Source organism: Salvia hispanica, chromosome 2 (genome assembly GCF_029641045.1).
Source record: "Salvia hispanica isolate PSC_SH4W2 chromosome 2, Shi_PSC_v1, whole genome shotgun sequence".
NCBI classification, from domain to species: domain Eukaryota; kingdom Viridiplantae; phylum Streptophyta; class Magnoliopsida; order Lamiales; family Lamiaceae; genus Salvia; species Salvia hispanica.
The window spans coordinates 5,134,885-5,155,092 of NC_142693.1; the positions used below are offsets into that span (position 1 = coordinate 5,134,885).

At 33.7% G+C, this 20,208-nt stretch overlaps 2 protein-coding genes and 2 pseudogenes across 2 annotated transcripts; 3 read left to right on the forward strand and 1 right to left on the reverse strand.

Annotated features, from left to right (window-relative positions):
- Window positions 1-2,634: 2,634 nt before the first annotated feature.
- Window positions 2,635-3,584, reverse strand: LOC125185265 (proteasome subunit beta type-5 pseudogene; annotated as a pseudogene).
- A 2,369-nt stretch (window positions 3,585-5,953) lies between these two features.
- Window positions 5,954-8,536, forward strand: LOC148931469 (uncharacterized). Its single transcript, XM_089063809.1, has 3 exons — window positions 5,954-6,001; window positions 7,086-7,223; window positions 8,156-8,536. The coding sequence occupies exons 1-3, from the start codon at window positions 5,954-5,956 to the stop codon at window positions 8,534-8,536; spliced, it is 567 nt and encodes a 188-aa protein (XP_088919935.1).
- A 4,999-nt stretch (window positions 8,537-13,535) lies between these two features.
- LOC125201717 (uncharacterized protein At4g14450, chloroplastic pseudogene) lies at window positions 13,536-13,999 on the forward strand (annotated as a pseudogene).
- Window positions 14,000-17,819: 3,820 nt separating this feature from the next.
- On the forward strand, window positions 17,820-20,119 carry LOC125190193 (protein PSK SIMULATOR 1-like). Its single transcript, XM_048087453.2, has one exon. The coding sequence runs from the start codon at window positions 18,248-18,250 to the stop codon at window positions 19,949-19,951; it is 1,704 nt and encodes a 567-aa protein (XP_047943410.1). The 5' UTR covers window positions 17,820-18,247; the 3' UTR covers window positions 19,952-20,119.
- Window positions 20,120-20,208: the final 89 nt, after the last annotated feature.

Consider the following 20,208-nt stretch of genomic DNA (forward strand, 5'->3'; position numbering starts at 1 on the left):
TTTAAGAAATGTAAAGAAAAATTGGTTGAAAAAGTAGTGGAACGTGAGACCTATTTTTTATATTGATTTTATAATAAAATGTGAGTGGATTGAGTCAGTGGAATGTGGGACCTACTTACTATTTATGATAAAAATGAAGTGTGACTCTTAATTAGGGACAGACCGAAATGGAAAAGTGTGACTTCTAATCGGAGACGGAGAGAGTATTTTATGTCCATGCTTATTGACGAGTTTTTTCTTCGACATAAAATTTAAGAAAGTTAAGAAAATAATGTATACCAAAAAATATAATAAAAAAAGATTAGAATTATTCATTTGCTTTTTATCTCAGATTTATTTTATATTTAAAAGTAACCCTATTTGAATATTTTTATGTATTCTCGGCAATAAATACATGCACGCTTGTATTTCTCCTCTATCACTGATCTAGATTATTGTTTGTCAAATGACTCAAATCACTATCAATATAATCCTTTGGTTCAACATTCTTACCGTTAAAAGTAATTTTTTTGGCAATACTTCTTAATCATAGAATAATAATCCATTTTAATGCTTTCAAATTTTGCATGATCTGATCACTTACGAATGCCTCACTATTCTAATTGCTTGCGCAATATCTAACCTCGTACATAAACATATTGAACTTTTTTCATTTGGCACGTGACTCTTTTGCATTCGACGGCTTGAAGTGATTGTCCAAGGACACATTTGGCTTCAATAATCCATGTTGAATCTTTCAAAGACCTTTGAATGTAAGCAACAGGTGAATTCATTAACGCCTTATTTTCACGTGATTCTTATGCCCAAAAACTTATTAGCCTCTCCAAGATCCTTTATGAAAAATCGTTCGAACAATTATTTTTTCAACTTATCCATCTCTTTTGCATTAAACTTTGGTAATCTACATATAACACAAGATAGATAAACTTCTTCATACCTCTTGTAGTAATGGTCAACATGACATCTCTTATAGCCTATTTACTAGGAGTGGCAAATCGTGCGTGTCGGGTCGTTATCGTGTCGACACGATAACGACACGAACACGATAACAACAAACACGAACACGACCCGTTAAGAAAACCTCAAACACGAACACGAACACGACCCGCTACCCTCAGACACGAACACGACACGAATACGACACGAACTCATTAACGACACGAACCGTTTCGGGTCAACACGACACGAACACGACACGAACCCATTAATGACACGAAAATAAGTATTGAAAAATGAAAATAATAAGAATAATAATATTAAAATATTATGTGTTAATAAGAATAATAATATTAAAATATTATATGTTAACGGATAACACGAACACGACACGAACACGCATTGTTAATGGATAACACGAACCCGACACGAACACGACACAAAATTTTCGTGTCCTTAATGGGTCGACCCGATGAGGACACGAACACGATAAGCTCTGACCCAAACCCATTAATTTCGTGCCGGTTCGTGTCGTGTTATCGTGTCGTGTCAAAAATTGTCAGCCCTACTATTTACCACATGAAACTATCAAGCTTTTTTACCACTGCTTGAGCTTGCTTCCATCCATACAAGTTATTCTTCAACTTTGCATACAATATTTCACTTCGTTGCTACAAGTCCTTTCTATGTTATGTAGCACTACTGCAGTTAAAGCTAGGCCGTAAATGCTTGAAAAATAATGAAAATAAACGGTTGTTTTATACAAGAATGAAAAATAAATAATGAAAATATTTTGCCGGGGAGTTGACGATGCTTGTAGTTTTAATATGGGTAACCAGATCATTAATTTATTATCCAAGTTTAAACATAATAATAATTTAGAATATTAGATTGGATAGAAAGTACTCCCTCCGTTTCATAGTAATAGGGGCGTTTTTCCATTTCCGTCCGTTCCATAGTAATATAGTCATTTCCTTTTTTTAGTAAAAGTCAACACATTTTTCCACACCTACTTTACTCTCTCTTAATTTTTTCTATCTTCATTTCTCTACCTTTTTCATTTTTCACTTTATTCTCTCTTTACTTAACTCACCTAACACAATTTTTCTTAATCTCCGTGCCGAAAAGTTTTGCTTCTATTACTATGGAACGGAGGGAGTAACATATAAGATTACTATTGACCTGAATAGCCGGTGGGTTAGCTCGAAACCCAAGAATTTAGTGTTAGGGCCGAAAATTTGTAACTCGAAAAATTTACAGCCCGAATAACCCACACTCAAATAGCCCGACAATCCGAGTGGATTGGTTCGAACCCAAACGGGTTAGCCCAATTAACGTCCCTAAAAACAATACAACTTATAAATTGTTTATAAGAAATTAAGTACAGTATATAAGAAGTGGCTTGACGAATCTAATAAACAAGATAAATTTGGTAATATTTTAAAATAATGGATCCGAGTAACAAATAATATAAGAAGTAGCTTAACGCATCTAATAAACAATATAAATTTGGTAATAATTTAAAATAATGATTCCGAATAACAAATAATAGTATAGTACTAAGAAATAGCAATACATCTTATAATTAAATTGTTTATTAGACGAATTTTCTGAACCTACAAAAAATTTCTACCACACCAAAGAGTACTAGCTAGTACTCACATGATCATGATGCATCGAGCTTTTTGCTTCATTCAAATTTTGTTTGTCTTGTTGAAAATGTAGAATTGATTTGGATTGAGAAACCTCCATTGGAGCAAAAGAGAAAACTACTGTACAAAAGATGAGGGAAACCGTCGACTGTGGAGATAGAGAGAAAAAGGAGAAATTTTATTAACGGGCTGCATTTTTGCTAAGTATTAACGACTTTAGAATCTAGATTATTGTCCATCTCTTGGTCCGTCTCCTGCTCCACCGTGGTGGGTTCAACGGGATAGTATGAATAGTGCAGGTCTCCAACATCATCACCCGAGAGCTTCTTCCATCCACTTGGGCCGACATGGTATACGGTGGCAACACCACCACTGGCTCCATCACGGAATGTGGCATGATAGATTGCTCTTCTAGCCAGCTCCGCAGCCTCCTCAACAGACAGATCATGGCGGTATCCACTGTCCAGAACACCATAAGCATACGGAGAACCCGAGCCAAATGAGAATCTGGTGCCTTGAAGCAGACCACCATCGCTGTCAACATAGTAAAGGCCAGGGCCCTTTTCATCATGGCCAGCTATCATAGTTCCAACAGACAAACCCTTTCCTCGACTGGAATACAGGATGTGCGCCAACAATTTTGAAGCTCCCGCAACGGAAATTCGTCTCCTATTTGCCAATTCATGTAAACGACACTTCATTCCAAGACTTCTGTGCCAGTTCTGCAGGCAGTCAGCAGCACCTCCGGCCATTGTACCGAGCATGTATGGATTGATTTCTATAATTTTGTTGACAGATTGTGATGAAATATATCCTCCCATGCTGGCACGGGAATCAGCAGCCACCATGACACCGTGTTTGAACATAAAAGCCAGAGTTGTCGTCCCCTTTGCTGGCATGGAGAGCCCACTAAAATCGTTCTTCATCATTAATGGAAGGAGAATTTGAGTGAGCGATTGTTGAGAAATAATTGAAGAAATTGTTACGATCAAATTTTTGGGAAGAGAATCACAAAAAATATGAAGGAGATTGAACACAAGTTTTTCACTAGATAATTTCAGGATGAATTTATAATGAGGAGCACCTCTATTTATAAGTAAATAAAGAGCCTTAATTCTATTCAAACTAGGAAACATATTACACAAGGAAATATCTTCTAAGGAATAAATCTATCAAAAGGAAGTATACTTCAAGGAAACAACTTCTAAATATGGTAGGAGATATTTTAGGCTCCATAATTAAGGAAGAAAATCGAGTAACAAATAATATAAGAAGTAGCTTGACGCATCTAATAAACAATATAAATTTGGTAATAATTTAAAATAACACTGTTTTATGGTAAACCCTAATATTAAGTACATTAGGTCCAAGTGGATGAACGTCAATGGTTCATAGTCACTTATATAGTTATATGTCAAGGGACGTATTATAATTGTACTAGTCTCACATTGAGTATATATTAGATAGTGGTACCTAGCTAATTGTGATTGATATGATTGTGACTTTAGCCATACTGAAAAATTAGTCCACAATTAACAAATACTCCAATAACTTTTTTATATATAAAAATTTTCATTAAAACTTGTGTAAGCTACTAAACTATTGGTAAAGGACGGGTCAGAGTAACTTTTAATACGCATGATAGTAGGAATGGATTAAGGCATCTTGTCATGAAAAACCACTAAATTTGGTCAATTTATGTCAATCTCACAATTATAAAAAAAAAAAAAAAACTGATTATATAACTATAAAGTTTTTCTCCATCGACCCATTGTTTCAGATTTGAGGAAAATTACTTATGATGTGGAAGCCAAAATACATTAACCTAATCATATATTCTAGTAATTTTTCAAACTTAAATCCACGAGTTTCATGTGTTATACTGTAATTTCTCCGTCTCTAAAGAATATGTACACACGAGTTTTAATGTAAAATTGAAAAAGTAAGAGAGAGATAGAGAAAAAAAGGAATTAAAGTATTGTTAGTGGAGAATGAGTCCCACCTCATTAGAGAGAAAAGACTTTTCAAAATTAAAAAGTGCATATTTTTATAGGATGGACTAAAAAGAAAAAAAAGTATATATTTTTGTGGGACGGAGGAGTATACTACAAGTCTACATAAAATTCATAGATTTCAACTTTCACCCCATACAAGTTCAATAGTATGTTTTTATTATATGAGTATATTATTACTAATTATAATTTTCAACAAACTAAATTTTATATATTTAATTATATGTACTTGCAATAATGAAATGGTTCGATCAGTGGTTCAATCGATCGGAGCGATTGAAACATGGACCATGCCATGATGACAATAATTTGGAGGAAGAGAACTAGATGAAAGCACCAGATGATACGAGAGATAACTTTGAGAGATTGCCGAGAATATATTAGCTTATTTGCAGGGAGAATCCCGTCAAGCAGTCAATTGTCATTAAACTAGAGTTTTGAGCAAAAAAAATAAATTGCAGGGAATGAAAAGAGACGATATAAATAATTCTGATATATAAAATATAGTAAATCAAATATAATAATATTCTAACTAAAAGATAATTTTCAATACTAAATAAATACTTAATAAGTTAATATTCTAACTAAAAGATAATTCAATACCAAATAAATACTTAATAGTAAGATATTGGAGATATTTCTGAAGATTCACTTTTATCCAGCTTGTTTGATAAGCAAAAATCACATATCTCATTTAGTGTCTAAACTAAACAAATTTCATCAAACAAAAATCACATGTCTATGTCAGATTTGTCGTATGCAAACAGCAACTCTCTGTATAATATACTAAAAATGTTTGAAGGTTTAATTTGTTGATTATGTTGAGTTTTTACAGATTGCGGTAATTTCCAAGGTATATTTACATCGAAATTAAAATAAATACTAGCAATAAATTTATGCATAAAAATGTCGGTAATATAGATATAGATATATATACATGTAGATGATAGATACTACATCCGTCCCCCAAATTTTGACACACTTTGACCCGACACGGGTTTTAAGAAATGTAATGGAAAGTGAGTTGAAAAAGTTGGTGAGATGTGGGTCCTACTTTTAAAGTATTAGTTTTATAATAAAACGTGAGTAGTAATGAGTTAGTGGAATATGAGGTCCACTACCAAAAATGATAGAAGTGAAGTTTGTCAAATTTTCAGGGACGGACAGAAATGGTAAATTGTGTCAAAATTTGGGGGACGAAGGTAGTATCTGTTTAGAAAAAAAAGATTTAATTTAACCTAATAGATTTTTTTTGTAACCGATAGTTAATAAAAAAGATTTGGTAATTGGTATTGATCCTTTTTAACAGGTCGTCTATAAATATTCAAGGTAGAATTGAGGAGTAAACTAACAATGGCTCAAAGGCTACGGAGGCGACTACAAGTCGAAGATGACTACACGGTAAAAATCTCCGTAATTATCATTATTGATTGTTGTTAATGTAAGCTATATTTAACACATAGATCAATTGTTATGAACTTAACCATTGTAATTAATTAAATCAATAGACACATAGGTGACAATGTTGAGTTTTCACTTTCAGGGCGATCGAATTAGCATGCTTCCTGATGATATATTATTGTTAATATTATCTTCTTTGACCTTGAAAGAAGCTATAAGAACTAGCTTACTTGTGGATCTTCTTACCCAAACTAGATCTTGATCTCGATTCGACAACAATACTACTACAATACCACCGGAGACCTTGTAACATCAACAAGTTAAGAAGCGATTATGTTAGATGGGTCGATCATATATTCACCATACTCCCCAAATCCTCCACTAACCTTGTCAGATTTAAAGTGGCGTTTGATTTACCTTTATCTTTTAGTGGATGTGTCGATTATTGGGTTAGCTCCGCTGTGAGGAGAAAGGTTGAGAGTCTTGATTTGATCTTGAATTCCTTGGCCTACTCACCGGAAGAGTTTTACTATTTCCCATACCATGAAGGGAATTTCCCAGACAATCTGAGTCTGCTAAAGAGGCTGAGTTTGCATTGTGTGAATGTGAGTGATGCCGCTGTGGCGTGTTTGTTGGGGAACTGTGGTCTCCTCGAGCAACTGTCCCTTTCCCGGTGTGGAAACATACTTTCGTCTCTGGAGGTTGGTGGGGCGTTGCCGGTGTTCAAATGCCTAGAAATCAGCCAGTGCCCTAGCCTCTCTTTAGTTGTTGTTCGTGACTCGAACATTGTTTGCCTCAAGTACGCCGGTCTGGGTAGACCACATTGTCGTTTCGAGCTAGTCGGTGTTCCTCGTCTTACTCAGCTCTGGATTGAGGCCGCACACGGCCAGGAGATGCATTACTATATTATGAGCATCAGAGGCATTATAGACATGTTTGATTCCGTGCTTCCACAACTACACACGCTCAAGATATACTCCAACTTCAGAATTACCCGCAATGTAATGTACACTTTGTGATTGGTTTTATTTTCAATAAATTAGCTATGACATGTTAATTAAGATGATATACATTTATTATACAGGACACTTTGCAAAGGATGATGCCTAATCTTAAGGAATTGGTGGTGGCGGTTAGGAGTGAGTACAGTGACAATTGTTCTCTCGTGCCAATAATAAGTTGGTTTAGTCTGGCACCTTGTTTACAAAAATTTGTCCTAGAGGTAACTATCGTTTTCTACTATTCATTTTCTAAGATTTAGTTAAATTCTGCTTATACAAATGTAGTACTCCCTTCGTCCATAAAAAATAGGACACATTGTGAATAACACATGTTTTAATGTGGAATTAGTAAAGTAAGAATAAAGGAAAAACAGTAAGAGAGAAATAGTGTAAGTGGCATGTGGGGTCCTTAGTAAGAGAGAAAGAAAAAAAAATAAGAGAAAAATTATTGAAAACTTTCATTTTTTAAATATGACTTATTTTTCGTGGATAACCAAAAATAGTAAATGTGCTCTATTTTTCGTGGACGAAGAGAGTATATCATAACTTTGATATTTTCATTAAATGTGAAAATTTGTTCGAAATTATGCATGAAGTGGAAGTGATAGTGAAATAAAGGTGGCTGGTCATTTTTATTTTGTGTGTCAAACTAATGATGGGAATTACTCCCTCCGTCCACGAAAATTTGTCCCAATTTTTCATTTCCGTCCGTCCCCTAAAATTTGTCCCGTTTCACTTTTACCATTTTTGGTAGTGGACCCCATGCATATTCCACTAACTCATTCCTACTCACATTTTATTATAAAACTAATATATAAAAGTAGGACCCACAATCCACTAACTTTTTCAACTCACTTTCCATTACATTTCTTAAAACCTGTGCCCGGTCAAACCGGGACTAATTTTCGTGGACGGAGGGAGTAATAGATTCGCAAATTTATAATATCACGACATCTACTTCATACGAAATTTTGTCCCAATTCCTACCATAAATAAAAAAAAATATTAAAATTACGATATAATTGATCATTTTTTAAATGTGAGGATTGGCTGATTTTTCTCAAAAATTTTCTGTTTCGAATATCTTTCGATTTACTTAGTGTGGTTATATAATAGATAAGATGAATTACTTTATTGATTAATAACTTTGTAGGCTGACCACCAAGATGGAACCAATGCAATAATTAATAAACTGTGGGGTGCGAATAGTGATTACTTGATTAATGGTAGTGATTATGATGTTTCGAAGATTAACAACAATAACGAAGTTCAACGGGCTTATTCTCACATCAAGGAAGTAGAGTTTTTTGGCTATCGTGGTGTGCGTAATCATCTTCAAATGATTAGTTTGTTGGTGCGACACGGTGTTGCACTAGAGAGAATAGTTGTGGATCCACGATCTTACGAGCTATATAAGAATATGCCATGGGATCGCATTTCTCGAAATCAAATGGATGATGAAATGATGGCAAGGAAGCTTGCAAAGAAACAACTTATATATGTTCCTTCAAGAATAAATGTCAACATTCTTTAGACTAGGATTTGTGAATTTCATAGCTCAAAATATCAAATTTTTATCCAGATTTTGGCACTTTGATTATTATATATGAAACTATAAACGTTGCATGAATTATCATTTCTCTATTGCTATGTGCTTCTCAGCTAATGACCATGTCTGGAATAGATATGGTTAATTTTGGTACAATATGTTATTTAGATCGTGAGCTGGCATTAATGTGTGAACAAATATCATCAAACAAAAAAATCTACTCTAATGTATTTTGTTTCGTTTAGAATTAAATAATTGAATAGTTAATGTTTGATTTTTTTTTTGGCGTGATTTAGAGACATCATGTCTCCATGCATATCCTTATGTTTCTTTTAACAGGAGTACATTTTATATTATGACTAATATACCCTAATTGCTATTTTAATATCTAATCAATTATCCTTATCCAAATTCCTACTCTTCTACGCATGATTATGACTCATCAAATTAGGAAAATTAAATTAAGTATCCTCAAATTGTCTCAAGTCTTGCGGATAAGTGGTAGAAATAAATTTTAATTATTTTTCCTTTCATACTAGTGATATTTATAGTTATTTAAGGACATAATTTGTGATATATATTGAGTTCTTTTTTATACCATTAGCTATAAATGTTCCACATTTTCATAATTACTAGTTGAACATTTGATGTGATTAGCGATAACTCCAAGAGGAAATTATATGAGTACTAATGACTTATTTTCTAAATAAAATATCAAATCAATTATGAATTTTTTTAATATTTAAATTTATTTCATAAGTTAATATTTTCTCATTTTCTTTATTAAAATTATACCTCATTATCTCAATCCACTACAGTGGCGGATCTGGGGCAGGAGGGGGTGGTCACCCCCTCCATGCAACTAATTTCTTCTCATCCGGACGTAAAATTACTATGTCCGCCTCCTCCTTTTGCCCCGACGTCGTTTTCGCCCTAAACCAACCTACTAATATATATTTTGCCCCTTCCGTTTATCAATCCTGAATCGCCACTGATCCACTATAACATGAAGTATGCAACAAATTCATAAAGTATATTTTAAAATATTCTACTGCTAATTTATTTTATAATAGGGTGAATACTTTAAAAAAAATACCAAGTATTAACTATACAGATTTAAAATATTAAATGAATGGGTTAAAAATACGTAACTAACTAGTAATTTTTTTATTGAAGTTTGACGTACGGTCTAAAAATCTAAGAATTAAAATATACTCCTATTAAATTTTGTAAAATAAGAAAATAAATTGAAATTCTTATAATGAAAATCGTAAACTCAATCAGTACTATGATATCGCATATCAACTTTTAATTTGTTATATGATATACTCCCTCCGTTCCGGCCTAAGTACTTTTCAGCATCAAAAGTCATCAATGGACTAAAAATGTGATTAATAGGGCTAAACCAACCGTCTGTTTATGGATTAATCTGAAAATTGTTTAAGTGCTATTTGAACAATTTCACAAGTACGTCCTTTTCGATTAAGGAAATTAAATTGCCATAAATATGAATGTAGTAGTAATCAGATAGTTACACTACACTAACCCAATTTCCTGAAGTAAACAGGCTTATCTCAATCTTTTTGACTTGTTATGGGTGCATGTGCAATAGCCACAACTTGACAATGGTGATATGTAACAAAATCGACCTAACATGCATTAAATTCCCACCTTTGTTTATAAAGGTCCCAAAATTGCCACGTTAGTGAAGATTTGATGTTCGATTTCATTTACTTAAAACTTTCAACCAAAAATATTTAGCAGAGTTGAAAGATAAATGTGAAATTGTGTAACTAACAAACCAGTAGTAGTGGGACGGAAAGAATATTATTTCTAGACAATTCCTATTATTTTTACCGTTAACGTCTGTTCCCATACCATAACGTGTCAATATGATTTTTTATATAGCAATGCCGTTACTAACTAGTCATTTCACCTCTAATCCCAGTAAACAAACTCAAGACTTTACGACGATGGAATGCAACTTAGTTGATAAGATTTTCTTTTTTCAATCCAATAAGTTGAAAGTTTGAATTATTATGAGAATAAATGAAGAACTATTATTGATCTTCTTTAATATACAAGAAAAAATAAATTTCAAAATTAGTATTCTTTCATTTTAATTGATTATATCCTCATATCCTTCACTATACGTCACATTTCAATCCTATATTATCAAAATTATAAATTGTTCGTAAAATTTGCTTACTAATTAATTAATCAATCAATTCATTGTAGCTTGACGCATATAATAAACAAGATAAATTTGGTAATATTTTAAAATAATGAATCCAAATAGCAATACATCTTATAAACTGTTTATAAGAAATTATATGAGAAGAAGCTTGATGCATCTAATAAACAAAATAAATTTGGTAATATTTTAAAATAATGGATCCGAATAACAAATAATATAAGAAGTAGCTTGACGCATCTAATAAACAAGATAAATTTGGTAATAATTTAAAATAATGAACCCGAACAATTAACATAGTAATATTAATATAGTACTAATAAATAGCAATACATCTTATAAATTGTTTATTAGACGAATTTTCTTAACTTCAAAAAATTTCTACCACACCAGTTTAAAGAGTTCTACTCCATTATACATCAATCTTTTTGCATCATTTAAATTTTTTCTTACCTCTATTTAGTGAAGAGTAAATATAAGTTGAATTGGTAAAACCTACTACTAAGGATACATTGGGTCCAAGTGGATGAACTGTCACTGATCAAACTCACTTAATATGTCAAGGGACGTATTAAAATTGTACTACTCACATTTAGTGGTACCTAATTGTGATTGATATGATTGTGACTTTAGCCATACTGAAATATTAGTCCACAGTTAACAAATACTCCAATTACTTTTTTTTTATATGAGATTTTCATTAAAACTTGTGTCAACTATCACTAAACTATTGGTAAAGGACGGGACATAGAACCTTTTAATGCGCATGATAGTAGGATTAAGGCATATTGTCATGAAAAACCACTAAATTTGGTCAATTTATGACCAATCTCACAATTTTAAAAAAAGATGGTTTTATAACTTTAAAATTTTTCTCCATCTACCCATTGTTTTAGATTTGAGGAAAATTATTTATGATCTGGAAGCCAAAATGCATTAGCCTAATCTTATATTCTATGTTTTTCAAACTTAAACCCATGAGTTTTATGAGTAAGATAGTACTATATGTCTGCATAAATTTCATGAATTTCGATTTTCACCTCATACACAATTTTCCCTAATCCAATTCAATTTACAATTAAGAAATGAATAATAGTCTTTTGAATAATGAAGGTTGGTCGTATTTTAGTTAGTTCTATAACCTTTTAAACTTAAATCACCAAATTTCAATTTTCTCATTTATCCAATTCGTGTACAAACCGATGTCTTTTGGTAATATTTAAAAACGACATTGTTTCAATAGAATAAAAAAAACATAAGAATATAAAGGAAATTAAAAGAAAAGTATCTATTTTATTGAATCAGGCCATTTCGAACATCATCAAAAGACGACATTTTGTGCATTAATGAGACTACTGAGAAAAATTAAAATTTCATAATGTAATACATATTCCAATTTAAAAATTATGAGATTTACTCAAATTTGACCAAATTTTATAATTTTAAATAATTATAATTAAAAATTATATTAAAATTATGATAGAACTAATTTTTAAAGGTGAAATTAACTAAAAAATTGACCAAACTTTATGATAGTTTTGCAATTTGCAATTGAGATTACATGTGCAAAGGTTAAATAGTACTTAATTAAACTTTGGACCAATTTAATGGGTGGTCAAAGAAACTTTATCCATTCTGTTGGAAAGTAGTTGAAGCTTTGGTCCAATTGGTTGGCGTGGCGCTTTCATCCTATTATTATCCTTTTAACCTTTTTCTTTCAATTAATGACACGCACGTGAACCTTTTTCATTTTGTAAACTCGAATCATTTGAAGGAGTAATGATTTCATTTAATATTGAGGAAAGGAGTGTTAATGTAACAACAAGGACAAGGAAAAAAGGTTAATTACACTCTTTGAGATAAAAAAAAAGATAAATATTGATATACAGAATTTTAGAAGATCTCGTTAAGATCTCTAGATCTAAATACTACACATTAATAATATTATAAATGAATTATCATGTGGTATATTTTAAGTTGTTTAAACAATGCTTTGATGTTATATAGTGTTGTAATGTATAGAAGAGCAATATTCTATGTTTTAAAAATTAATGAGATTGACTGGTTCGATCAGGATTGATGCATTGTCCAGTTTGGTTTAGACATGAAAATCATTCACCAGTTGGACCGTTAAGCATCTAAAAATTGATTGGCTCTAAAAATTAATTTTTTCTTCTATGTAGTTCTAACTTCTAACAATGACTTAGAGAAACATTAACACTCAAGAAATGAGAACTAAAAAATATACTACCATATACTCCTATATGATTTGGGTTTATAAAATTCAATATTTTGTACTAATATATAAGATTGTGATAAAATATTTGTAATTAATTTAAACTTATTTGTATATAATAGATTCATTGGAATTTAAGATTGTTGAAATTCAAGACTTGTGTTATACTATAATTGTCTTTTATATTTATAGTATTTACCAAATTTTGACTCGACCATCGATAAATTTAGTTGAACCTTCGCTGATTCGCTTCGTAGTCCAGTTTTTTTAAACATTGCCTAATTCAACACTCAAATCAAATTTCTGAAAATTAATTATACCACTCCTAACTATTCAAATTTCAAAATAATTGCAACAATCTTCATTAATAATTAAATTATACTGTACTTCTAAAAAAAGAAAGTAATTCCACTAATTACCAAAAGTAAATATTCCAAGCCAGTTCAGCAACGGCTCATTGGCCACTCGAGTCAAAGGAACATTAACAACCTTTGACCAAAATCATGAAGCGTGCGAGCCACGTGCCGCCTATATATAACCCTCGCCCCCAATTCCATTTCTCCATCACCAATTCTTCACTCACTCCCAAAAAAAGCTTCAGCAAAAAGAGAATCAATTCCTAAAATTGCTTCCATTCTTCGAAGATTTCAATCAATTCAGCTGGTATTATGGCGGATTCAGGCGATCGGAAGTCATCGGCGCGGCGGCAATCGAACAGGTTGCAGAGGAGAGCGCCGGCGTCGTTGCAGATCGGCCCTGCGCCGGAGTGGAAGGCGGCGATTCCGCTTCTGTCGCCATTGATTCAATCGCCGACCTCCGATGATGCGGCGCTGGAGGTCAGATCTGAGACGTCCGCCGCGGCGGTGGCTGAGAAGCCGGTGGTGGTGATGAAAAAGTGGCAGCATCCGGCTGCGCCGTTCGGCTATGAGCCGGCGCCGTTTATGCCTTTTGTACAGATTGGGGTTTCTGAGAGATTAGGATGATTTCTATATACTTATCTTTTTAATTTTTTTGATTACCTGATTTTTTTTTTTATTTTTTTTTTTGCAATTAATTGTGTTAATTATTGATATGAATTATGGTAAATATATAATTTAGGAATTGAACAATATTTATAATTGAGATAAATATGGGATCTGAAAATGGAAGGAGAGCATTGAGATGCGATCTATGTGACGAAGGCACGAGAAAAGACTCGAAGCTTCGAGAGAGGGTCAATATAATTCAAGTCCATTTCATAGGTTTTGAATTTGAATAATTCATAGATTTGAAAATGGAGTGTTTGTTGAACAAATTTTGCTTGGTTGTATGATATTTAATTATGTCAAACAAATTATATGACGGTAATAAAGATGTATTGAAGAATTATGATTGGGGCCTCTCAATAGATTTAATAGCATAACTTAAGCCCATGTCATTGATTTGCATTTTTTTAGGGTAGATCCATGAAATAAAACTTGTGAAGTTGAGCACAATGAAGAAGGTCGTTTTTGTCGTAAGCAGAGGTCAAGCGACGGTCATAACTGACAATGAAAGACGGATGAAGAACGAAAGTAAAACCTCAAGCCCAAAGGATCAAAACACACTAAAGGGTTGATGGAACTCCAAATGCCAAATTCAATGAAGTTTTCCCAAGGATCGTCGGTCGAGTTGGTTGACAAGATGTTGAGGTTGTAGGTAACTAGAGAGGCATAAAGAAAAACGAAGGGAAGGAAAAAATTAAGGTTGAGATATAAAATAATTTGCATTTCTTAATTAAACCCTAATAACAAGACTATTATATAGACTCTAAATCTATTTGGTTCCACTCTTTTATGTAAATCGAGCCAGAATCAACAAAGAAAATTCGACAAAAAAAATTAACGTGCTCGACTCACCTATGAGATCAAACATAATCTCGCAGATGTCGGGACGATCCGACATTTCGCTTTGGGCGACGTTGGGCTTTATTTTGACAATGACTTCATCGTCTATTGGGCTTGCTGTATTTTGAGGTATTGGGCTCGTATCAAACCAACAATATTTGAAATGCATATTCATCACTATTACATAGGCGTAACGCCATTTAATTTTATTTCTTAATTTTGAGGTTCCTTCCACCAGGAACCATGTATATATCCATCGTGATTTAAAATATATGTCTATCGAATTACAATAGGGTAGGAAGACATGAACTTTCTTATGGTGAAATTTTAAATACCAATGAATTATTTTCTAACAAGTAAAATTTGTTGGAAACCAAATTCTAAGTGCTAGAAGGGTGAATTCAGTAGATGTCATGAATTTATATTCATTTTGTTTTATACAAATATTATCTAAAATGCTAGTATTGGCCATGTTGTTGGGACATACTTTAACAATCACAAGAAATTGCAATAAAAGCATAGAAGTCTATATTTCTCACCACTCAAGTGTGAGATTTATATGAAGAAATACAAGTAACTTGAAAAATGGGGATACTTTTCGAATTTGGATAATATAATTTGATGTGTAACAGAAAAAGAAAACTGTAGTTATAAATTATGTCTAGAAATAGGGGGAAAAGATCGTCAAGAAATTGTAGAATCACACGTAATTCGGACGACAAAATAATTATGAACAACATTAGAAGTATTAAACACCACACATAATTGACATATGTGGTCACTTCTTGTCCTGAATTTTAATGAACAATAGTAATAAATTAAACATATAATTATTCAGTCATGTATAGAATATAAGAAATGCACCACATGACCCGTTCCACAAAAGAGAAACCATACGAGAATCCACCAAAATTGAAATTAACAAACTCAATTTCAAAAAATCCTCCATTACTTTTATTAGTGTGCACATATATAATTTATTTATCATATATTTTACTGCTCCATCTATCTGTAATTTCATTTCAATACAACTAAGTTAATAAAAAAATTATATGGTCGAATGGACGAGAAAATTGAAACAGAAAAAGTGATTAATCTTTTAAAATTAAAGGAATAGATGAGAAAATAGAAAAGAAAATTAGTTGTAAGCATATCGCTAGCCGCACAAAGGAAGCATGCATTACACACAATCACGATGAGTTCCACCATATCAGAAAAAAAAAATAAATAAAATAAAAAATCGAATATCACATTTGCAAGCTAAGAGAAAACACTCCATCCCAATAACCAACAATTCACTCTTACAAAAACCCAATTCTTAGATTTTTTAGGCCAAAAAACCCACTATAGTAACATGCTAGATTGCATCAAGTTTTGAACATTGTGAGTAGTGAAAGACAGTTGTTGAGCCAAATCCACAATAATAATACTATATTATTATCAAAAGTTTTAAAAGTATATATGTGTGAGGTGTTGTAGGTATTTTATTTTGGTCATTTGTTGTTTGTCTTGGGATCTCTTTTGTCCTATGTTTCCATGGGAACATTATTTTGTTATGACAACTAAAGTCACCAACTCCAACAATTGCTTATACTTTTTTACAATATTAATCCATTATTTAGACTAGCTTTCCATCCAAAAAGTTGTCTTTTTTCTTGTAATATGCCACTAAGTCATCATCTAATCCAATCCATGTACACCCATTTTATTATCTAGTATTAGTTGAGTTGTGAAAGGGATGTTACCATGACATGTTGATTCTTTATCATTTTTTTTGTTTCCATCCCTAATTAATCCATAAAAGTCATGTGAATATTTCAAAAATTTGCAAAATATTGTGTTAAATCGATTGTTTACGCTACTATCATTGAACCGTGACAAGGTAACTGGACTAAAATTTATGAGAAAATGAAATTTGTGTATAAATTCAATCCATACATGTTTAAATTCCTAGTTTCTTTTTGGTAAATAAACCATACAAAGCCCTATTGAAGAGAAACTATCGAATCATCATCACCTTCTTAATTTACCCTATTTGGTTAGTCAATATCAAAATCTCTAACAATAACTAACGGTGTGACAAAAGTGTTATTGGCCATAAATCTTAATTAAATTTTGAAAACCTTCAAAAATCAATGTCAAGATAGTATTGATATCAGTGATCTTTAATGATACTGACCGTTAAATGATAAGTTAATATCATTTCAATATCAAATTTGATTTAATGAAATAAATTATTGACACCATTAAAACTTAACGAGGAAAAAGCATTGCAAAGTAATGAGAGATCATTTGATTAGTTATTTTGACCAAGTACAATACCCACTCCTACATATTCATCTAAACAATTGTAATACACATTTTATACTCCAATCGTCCAATAAAAATATATATATTTTTTGTTTTCATTTAACACATAAAAATATGAACATTTCTATTTATAAAAAATTATCTCGAACTCAATACAATAATTTATTTGTAACTTATACCACTGTGACCGACCATTACAACTCATTAAGCACCAATAATAATGTGAGTCTCACTATACACTGACGTTACTTGAACTGCCATTCTCCTCTTCTTTCTTACAAATCATGCAGGTTGGATCGTTATAGGTCAACATGATATCGTCTCAACTCAATAAGACCTAACCCGACATGTTAAGGAAATTCTCAGCCCAAAATTGACCCGATCTGCAACCTTCAACCCTAAACACAATCTGCATATGACATGATGTAACATGATATCACATGATTAAGTCTGATTTACACGAGAAAACTTGATTTATATCATTAAATATGATTTTTAAACCCGAACGTGTACAATAAAAACTTGATTTACATAATTTAAAATAAAAAAAGTAAGAAATTGGTAAGACACGTCTACTCCATTCAGGTCGAGAGTTCGAGTCATCGGGAATTTTAACTTTTCTTTTCTAAAAGAAAAAGCAAGAAATGTTCATATTCCAAATCCTCATAAACATAGGACCATCATCATCATCGCCTTCTTCAAACCGCTCTCTTCCTTTTCCAAATTCATCATTACAAAATCCATCTCCACAGCATTTGCAAAAGTGGCCTTAAAATCCCAATCAATTGAATCTAAATACCACACTCCTTTCTTCCTTTTCCCTCCATTCTTCTTTTGCTTGTGCTCATCAATCAATTGCAGCTCCACTCCCCCCTCCAAAACCTCTCAATTCCCCTTTCTTCACGCTTGCTCAATGCCTCACCCACGCGCACGCACAATCCACGCCTCTCTCAACCTTTTCTAGCACATCACTCCCCCAATTCGCACCAAAAGTTTCAATCTTGGCCGCTGAATTTCTCCAATTGAGAATCTCCCATGGCGGGCCGGATCTGAATTGGAGACACCGCCGAATTCGGATCTTCGCGGCGGAGATGGTGGCGGAGCCTTGGTTGCTCAAGATGGGGAATCAGGTGAGCCACAATTTAAAGCACGCTTTGTATCTCGAGAATTTGACAAAATCGCCCAGCGCAAAACAGGGGCCTAGTGATAATAAGCAGATTATAGGTATACTCTCGTTTGAAGTAGCTAATGCCATGTCTAAGATCATCCACTTGCACAACTCCCTCTCTGAAAACGAGGTTTCTAAGCTCAAGAATGAGGTTTTGAAGTCTGAGGGTGTTAGGAGTCTTGTTTGTGGCGATGAGAAGCGTCTATTGGAATTGGTTGTGGAGGAGAAGCTGGATGATCTGAACAAGGTTGCTGGTGTGGTGTGTAGGTTAGGGAAGAAATGCACGATCCCGGCGCTGCAGGGTTTCGAGCACGTTTATGGGGATATTGTTTGTGGGGCTGTGGATTTTAGGGAGGTGAGTTTTCTTGTGAGGGATATGGAGGGTATGGTGAGGAGGATGGAGAGGTATGTGAACAGCACGGCGGCTCTTTACGCGGAGATGGAGGTGATGAATGAGATGGAGGCGGCCGTGAAGAAGTTTCAGCACGAGGAGACGAGGAGGGCTTATGAGCAGAAGCTGGCGTGGCAGAAGCAGGATGTGAGGCATTTGAGAGATGTCTCTCTTTGGAACTTGACTTATGATAAGGTGGTTGAGCTGTTGGCGAGGACCGTGTGTACGGTGTTTGCTCGGCTGTGTTTTGTGTTTGGAGATGTGTGTTCGAGGAGGGGGAATGTTGATGGTTCCACAAAGTCTGTTGCGGATAATAAGAGCGATGGCTGTTCTCATTCGGCCATTTCAGGACAAGTTGGAGATGAGAGGGTGGAGAAGAAAAGCCCGAGTTTAGGTGGTAAACTTGGGATCCGAGGGAGCCAAGGAGGCTTGTTTTGTGCGGAGGTTTACAACGCTGCCTGCTGCATAGGGCGGGGGAGGCTGTTGATGGAGTGTTTGAGTTTGAGTAGTTCTGCTTCCAAAGTGGATGATGATGATGATGAGCGTGTCGTTTATGATGATGGGATCGATCAAGTTTCGGATTCTATCACTGCTGCAACTGATTTGAATAGCACAATTCATGCCATCCATAGTGGAGATGAAGCCGAGACGAAAGGAAGTTTGTTGAGCAGTTTAAAGTTTGCGAGAAAGAGTAGGCTCCTTGCTCGTGGACCTCCTAATAGTGTTGGAGCCTCTGCATTAGCCTTGCACTATGCCAACGTTATCATCGTGTTGGAGAAGCTTTTGCGTTACCCTCATCTTGTAGGGGACGAGGCTAGGGACGATCTGTATCAGATGCTCCCAACGAGTCTGAGAATGACTCTGAAGTATAGTTTGAAGTCTTACGTAAAAGACTTGGCTATCTACGACGCTCCTCTCGCCCACGCTTGGAGGGAGAGGCTCGACCTGGTGCTCAAGTGGCTTGCTCCTCTCGCGCATAACATGATGAGGTGGCAGAGCGAGCGCAACTTTGAGCAGCAGCAGATTGTGACGAGGAAAAACGTTCTTTTGATTCAGACCATATATTTTGCTGACCGGGAGAAGACAGAGGCCGTCTTGAGCGAGGTGCTCGTCGGTCTTAACTATATCTGTCGGTACGAACAGCAACAGAACGCGTTGCTGGACTGTTCGAGTAGTTTCGATTTCGAAGAGTGCATGGAGTGGCAATCACAAGTTAGGAGTGGTTCATTTTCTTGATTTTTATTTTGCTCATGGTTTTTTATTGCAGTTTTTTTAATTTTATTTATGATTATGGTAGGTTTATTACCATCTGCAGATGTATGATAAAATGTAGGTGATAATACTACTACCATTGTGACTAAAAAATATCCCTATTGTGAAAACAACTTTTGAGTGTTGTGTTGATATCATACATTGTTGAATTTACTATGATTGTAGAATGAATCTGCTAATTTTGTAATTTAAAAGTAAAATAAATGTAGTTGTAACGTTTC

What these genes read in the sequence shown, in the direction of transcription:
- LOC148931469 (XM_089063809.1), top strand. Translation starts at nt 5,954, where the DNA reads ATGGCTCAAAGGCTACGGAGGCGACTACAAGTCGAAGATGACTACACG. An exon ending in AAGTCGAAGATGACTACACG is followed by an intron (nt 6,002 to 7,085) that starts GTAAAAATCTCC and finishes TTTATTATACAG; the next exon opens with GACACTTTGCAAAGGATGAT. An exon ending in TACAAAAATTTGTCCTAGAG is followed by an intron (nt 7,224 to 8,155) that starts GTAACTATCGTT and finishes ATAACTTTGTAG; the next exon opens with GCTGACCACCAAGATGGAAC.
- LOC125190193 (XM_048087453.2), top strand. Translation starts at nt 18,248, where the DNA reads ATGGTGGCGGAGCCTTGGTTGCTCAAGATGGGGAATCAGGTGAGCCAC.